The 5,753-nt window shown below is 35.7% G+C and overlaps 1 protein-coding gene across 3 annotated transcripts; it reads right to left on the bottom strand.

Annotated features, from left to right (window-relative positions):
- Window positions 1-38: 38 nt before the first annotated feature.
- On the bottom strand, window positions 39-5,753 carry LOC140796049 (ultraviolet-B receptor UVR8). 3 transcript variants are annotated; one of them, XM_073148889.1, is made up of 9 exons: window positions 5,449-5,753; window positions 5,109-5,264; window positions 2,964-3,122; window positions 1,860-2,021; window positions 1,640-1,771; window positions 1,442-1,552; window positions 819-917; window positions 686-742; window positions 39-341 (listed from the first exon to the last, which is right to left on the bottom strand). In XM_073148889.1, exons 1-9 carry the CDS (start codon window positions 5,717-5,719, stop codon window positions 253-255), a joined length of 1,236 nt encoding a protein of 411 aa, XP_073004990.1. In that variant the 5' UTR covers window positions 5,720-5,753; the 3' UTR covers window positions 39-252. The 3 variants fall into 3 exon arrangements, with proteins under 3 accessions (XP_073004990.1, XP_073004991.1, XP_073004988.1); XM_073148890.1 differs by having other exon boundaries at window positions 165-336; XM_073148887.1 differs by lacking the exon at window positions 39-341 and having other exon boundaries at window positions 406-742.

Below are 5,753 nucleotides of genomic sequence, written 5' to 3'. Positions count from 1 at the left end.
TTAACAATGTCCATGCCCTTATATCTTAGCAGATGAACAATTGCCTCTTAAATTTTTTTGTCATCTCTATTAACAAAACAAAATTATAGATACAAAACAAAATTATTCAATAGGGCTACAGTAATACAAAGCAAGCAAAATGCAGAGGGTGAAGTGATTTTTATTCAAACTAAGGAGGGTAAAACTATAAATGGCACTCCAACTTTCGCCCAACCAAAGGGCGATAAAATATAACTTCTTCTGCAGGGAAAATTATGTCTGAAAATTTGATGGGTACTGTGATCCTTGATGCACGGTACTAAAACAGATCAATGGTTGCCAGTGCACTAAATTCACCTGCTCTGTAATCGTATTAGTACCAAACAAAAAAACAATTATCAATTTAACATTAAAAAAAAATCAAGATGACATGCACACCAGAGAATCACACATCTTTCAAAAGAACTACAGCAACAAGCAGAAAATATACATAAATATACAAACAGGCTAAAAAGAAAAGAATTATAAATACCATGGATTGTTCATCTTTTCATTATTATGCTACGTTTAACTTGTAGAACTTTTTATACATCTAATTTTGCCACAACTGTAAATCCACTACCACAGTAGATTCCAAGTGGAGCTGAAGCGAAAGATGGCCTATTTTTGACATTTACTATCTGAGGGCATGTTTGATCGCACGTACCTCCCAGACCAAGCTGGCCATGCTCTCCCCAGCCCCAGGTCATGATTGTTCCTTTCTCTGAGAAAAAAAGAGGTCATCATCACGTAAATGCAACTACCGAGAAACTGAGAATAGGCATTTCTGAATGTCGCACCTGTTATCAGAGCAGAATGCTCGGCACCGGTGGCAATATGCACCACTTGTTCCCCGTCAAGACCAGGTACCTTCTCCAATGCTGGCAACCTGTGAGTTTCTGGAAATCAAACAAACACCATATAATTTTCATTAGGCTACCTATGGTAAAATATCAGACAAAAACTATGATGGAACATTTAGTTCATATTTCATATATATTTTAATGTATCATGAACAACCTAGCCAAACATACATGATGATGCTAATTAGATTGCATAATGGCTGGACAAAATAGTATTTTAACTTTGGTAGCGATGATTAGAAGCAAATGATTTATCAGTGAACTAATGGATCCCCAGGGATACTTGAAGACTCCTAGATGGATCTCATATGTAGTTGAAAATTCTAAGCCTCAACAGAAGAATCCATGGAACAAATTGAGTACTTTCATACGAGGAAATTCTTGTTAGAAACACACATGATAAATAGGTAGTTCTCCTCATAAAGCAACTTCAACAGTGGAAATAAAAACTATTTATCTTTTACATTCCAATATACACATTTGACAAAAAGGCCAAGTGTCAACTAATAGTTACATATTTGAAAATTGATGAATCCCCTAAGGTGAAAATCAAGACTTACCATCTACATCAATACATGGAGTAGAGGGGACTGATTGGTGCTGCATCTGATTCACTACTGCTGAACCACCAGATCCGTGGCGATAACCACCAAACATATACACTTTACCATCTGTGAAATCATAAAAAAAAAGTGAAAAAAAAAAATCCAACATCCAGTAAATCAGGTTTGTTTTATTGATGTATGTTACAAGCATACCAGTTGTTACTAAGGCATGATGCCATCCTAATGCAACTTGAGAGATCTTCAACGGTGAAGGCATAAGTCGAGGGTGAAGATCATCAGCACTTCCACTGAATCCTCTGCCCCAGATGTATAATTGTCCATCAGCTGAGAAGTAAAAATTGAGATAGAATTATTAATGAATGATCACAAGAAAGTAGAAACGTCTTCAAACAAAAAAACCTGCAAAACTTACAATTCAGAGCAGCACTATGATCTCCATTGGCGAACAGACCAACAAATTTACAGTCCCCAAATCCTTGAATAACTTCAGGACAGTTGTATGATCTTTGGGCCCTTGATAGACATTGACCAATTTGCCCGTGTCTCCCAGAGCCGAAACCATAGATCACATCACCTACAACAAAAAATAAGACTATTATTTAAATACTAGAAAAATCCTACAGCTAATTTGGATCAGATTATGAAGCTGTAACATTAACGGATTAGAAGTATAATGCCCATAACCCTTGGTTTAAAGCATTCACGGATGTTTTAACAAGAGAAACACCTCCGCAGCCCTCTAATGTTTTTTCTCCTGCCCAAGTAACCCTCTTTGGTTAATATTTCTCCTTCATCCATTAAATTGCATCAACAATCAATTGCTTGCATATTATTACAATTAATTACCAATTTACTGAAATGACTCTTTGACTGAAATGGCTCTTCTGTGATTAAACTGCTCAATATGTGAGCATTTTAAGATTTGGTTAACAAATTCGATGTACAGAAGAGCAATTTATGCAAATAGATGAATTTAATGTAAGCTGAAATAAAATAAAATTGCTCTTCTTGAATAAATTGCAAGGGAAAGAAATAAGAGAAACAGGCTAAGGCTGCATCTGTTAGATAAAGTATCTAAATTATAATTTTTATAAAGTTTGCGACAAATTTATAAATAAAAAAAGTTGTATTGAGGGGTACTTCTTCTGTAGAGGTACATTGAGTTCAGATCACACTATTTGTAACAATTATAAACTGGAGAGATATGAGTAATCCCACATTGATTAAGTCCCAATATCAGATTATTCATAATAATTTGTCATTGAAATTCATTTCACAAAGTTGTACGGGCAAATTCAATATGAATTTCTCAAACCTTTGTAGAATTATAATTTTGTCCACTTTCAACAAGGTACCTAATTTGCATTCTGATGTTATTCCAGGTTCTCACAGTCTGTCAGATGTCACTATATCAATACTCATGATAGTCCAAGCAGGTCATGTCGCAAAACAAAAACCATGGATTTTTTGCATTATTTTCTCAACTTACTAAATTAACATGTCATAATTACTTTACCTGTCACTAAGGCAAGAGAATGGCGCATTCCGCATGCTATCTGCTCAACATGCTTTGAAGTAAAGAACAAAACTTCAACAGGAAAATTATGTGACTGGTTATCTCCATTCCCAAGCTGCCCAAACGAGCCATCCCCGCACATGAAGAGGCGTCCCTTATCTGAGAAAGGAGAACTAAAAATCGTCAAAGAGAAGGCCAAAACTAACATTTACATTGATTATAGCAACAGAAAATAATACCATAAATCAGGTTAAATCAAACCAAATACGAGTTAAAAGTATTTTCTTCTCTTTCAAAGGCATTTCTCATTAAAAGTTCATCAAAGTTGACAAAACCCAAAACAACTGCACAAATCTAGTCCATGTTTGTTGAAGCATCACACTCCCACAATATACACCTAGTTGGACAAGTTCTCCTAACTCAAGTGGTGCCAACACAGTGGACAATTCTCAATGTTGTGAGATAATTCTTCATAGGAGCTCATGTCAGCATGTAAGTATTTAACCCAATGAAAGTAATTAAAGGAATGGTAGTAAGTTGGCTAACAATTCTACTTAGAGCATACAGAGAAGGTCAGGTGCAATTGTGACCACTTTCAAGACAGTATGGAGTTAAAATGTTAGCTAGCCTTTTGCACTCTAATCTTCTACAGTTGATAAGATAGTATACCAACTTTCTCTAAACCTTGCTCAAATAAAACACTAATCTAGGGATTAAAAAGTTAACAGTAAACTTTGACCTTAAAAAAAGAGTCTCCAGTGGCAGATCATAATACTGTTTTTCTTACCTCTTGTGATTCTTTTAAATGTTCTTTATTTCTTGTTTAAAACTCCATAATTTGGACTAAAACTACCAGAACAAAGATTGCTGAATTGAAACTCCTTAAAGGCATAAAGGCTAGACTCAACTGAAACCAAAAAAATGTTTTGGATTCACAATTTCAATTGATACTTTTCTATTCTGAAGAAACACTAAATAGTGGTAGATCATTAAAAATGGTTCTCACAAAATTAATCTTTGGAATTTCTCCCTAACAATGAGATTTTACACTTCTGATTTCCCAAAAGATCCCTGTAATGATACACCAAGTCTTTCTATCTACTGAATGCATCTACAAACATACTCTCTCATATAATATTCTAATAAAATACTCAAGAACTTGCACAACTGTTTATTTTCAAGTTCAGGATAGCGGTGGTCATCTATCTTAGCAAAAGAAAATGCAGAAGATGTGGGCGACTTTGCATAGACAAAAAGTAACTAATGAACAATTTAGAAGAATGTAACGAGCAAAGAAAAAGGGATTAAGTGACAAACATAACACCTAACATGATTTACCACATAACTTGCTACACACAAAATTGCTAAAATCTAACTACTCCAGTGTCATGAAACAAATATTTCATGTGTTTCACCAATTTTCAAGTCAACCAAACAATATTTGGTAGTTTGCTTCTTCCCAATGTGAAGATCAAGTTCTTGGTTCTCAACTTTATAAAAAAAAATACAGCATATAGTATATGATATAATTTTTCTCCAACTGATAAAAAGTTAAAGGATGTCGAAGATACATGATATTTGAACGATTATTCAACATTGTCTGGTTCCTCAACTTGAAAGGGTTAGAAATAATATAGAATATATTTACAAAATGCATACATGTATTGATGCATTTTTCTCAGTCTATCTTTAACATGTGGAGGGAATTCAATATTGAGAGTGAGAATGTTAAGCCCGTGTTTGGTTGGTAAGTTGAATTTTCTCAGATAGTGAAGAACTGAACATATCTGACATATCCATGTGCTCATTATTCAACTGTAGGTTAGAACATACTTATATAGTCAGATTATCACTTTTTATAAGATTACTTTAGATTGTTTGATATACATATAAAACTTTTTTTTGGCTAAATAGTCCAGGCTATTTAGATTAGCTTTAAAAATGATATAAAGCAAAGATGCAAACTATAATATTGCGATGTAAAGAAGCATTGATTCTTTTTGCAACTAGAAGAAAGAAATGGAAAGAGCTATTTAGAATTAATACAAGTTTGGAACATAATAATAGAATGTAAGTATATAACAAAGTTAAAGTATCAAGTTCGATTAAATGGAGGATGAAATAAATGGTCCAGCATCAAGGAACCTGTAACAAATCCAGAGTGATTCCATCCAGCAGAAACATAAGATATAGTAAAGTTTTCAAAGAACTTTACAGGCTTTGGTCGTACGCAATTCTCTAGCTCCCCATGACCAAGTTGACCACGCATACCTCTTCCCCATGTTAGTACTCTGCCATCACCTACCAGTTTCAACAATGCCCATTAAAAAACGCACCTTTTCTTTACGGAAGAATATTCATCCGAGCTAGAACACTACCAAAACTACAGTTTCTCCTTCCAATTCATGCCGAACACATAAAGATCCCGATTCTCAACAGGAATAAAAAATGAGTATGAACTAATAGTAGCGGTGGATCTCGGTACCTGTCAACGCAATGGCGTGGGCGCCGCCGCAAGCGATTCGAGCGATGCCGAGAAGAGGGGGAGGAGAGGAAGAGCCGAAGCGGAGAGGCTGGGGGAGGGCTTGGTCTTCTAGGGTTCCGATACCGAGCTGGCCGTCCGTACCGGCGCCCCAACTCCATGCCCGCACCTCTTCCTCTTCCTCCTCGTCCTCCTCTTCCTCAACGGCCTGCTTCTCTTCCACATACCCTTCTTCCATGGCGTTGCTCCTAGCTTTCGATTCGGGAGTTTCCATGGCGGAAGTTTGTGTTGTGACTTGTGAGTTCTGA

This window comes from Typha latifolia, chromosome 10 (assembly GCF_019914945.1).
Source record: "Typha latifolia isolate L0001 chromosome 10, TyphaL0001v2, whole genome shotgun sequence".
In the NCBI taxonomy this organism is placed as follows: domain Eukaryota; kingdom Viridiplantae; phylum Streptophyta; class Magnoliopsida; order Poales; family Typhaceae; genus Typha; species Typha latifolia.
Note: the sequence above shows the minus strand (reverse complement) of the source record. Positions and strands in the feature narration are given on the sequence as shown.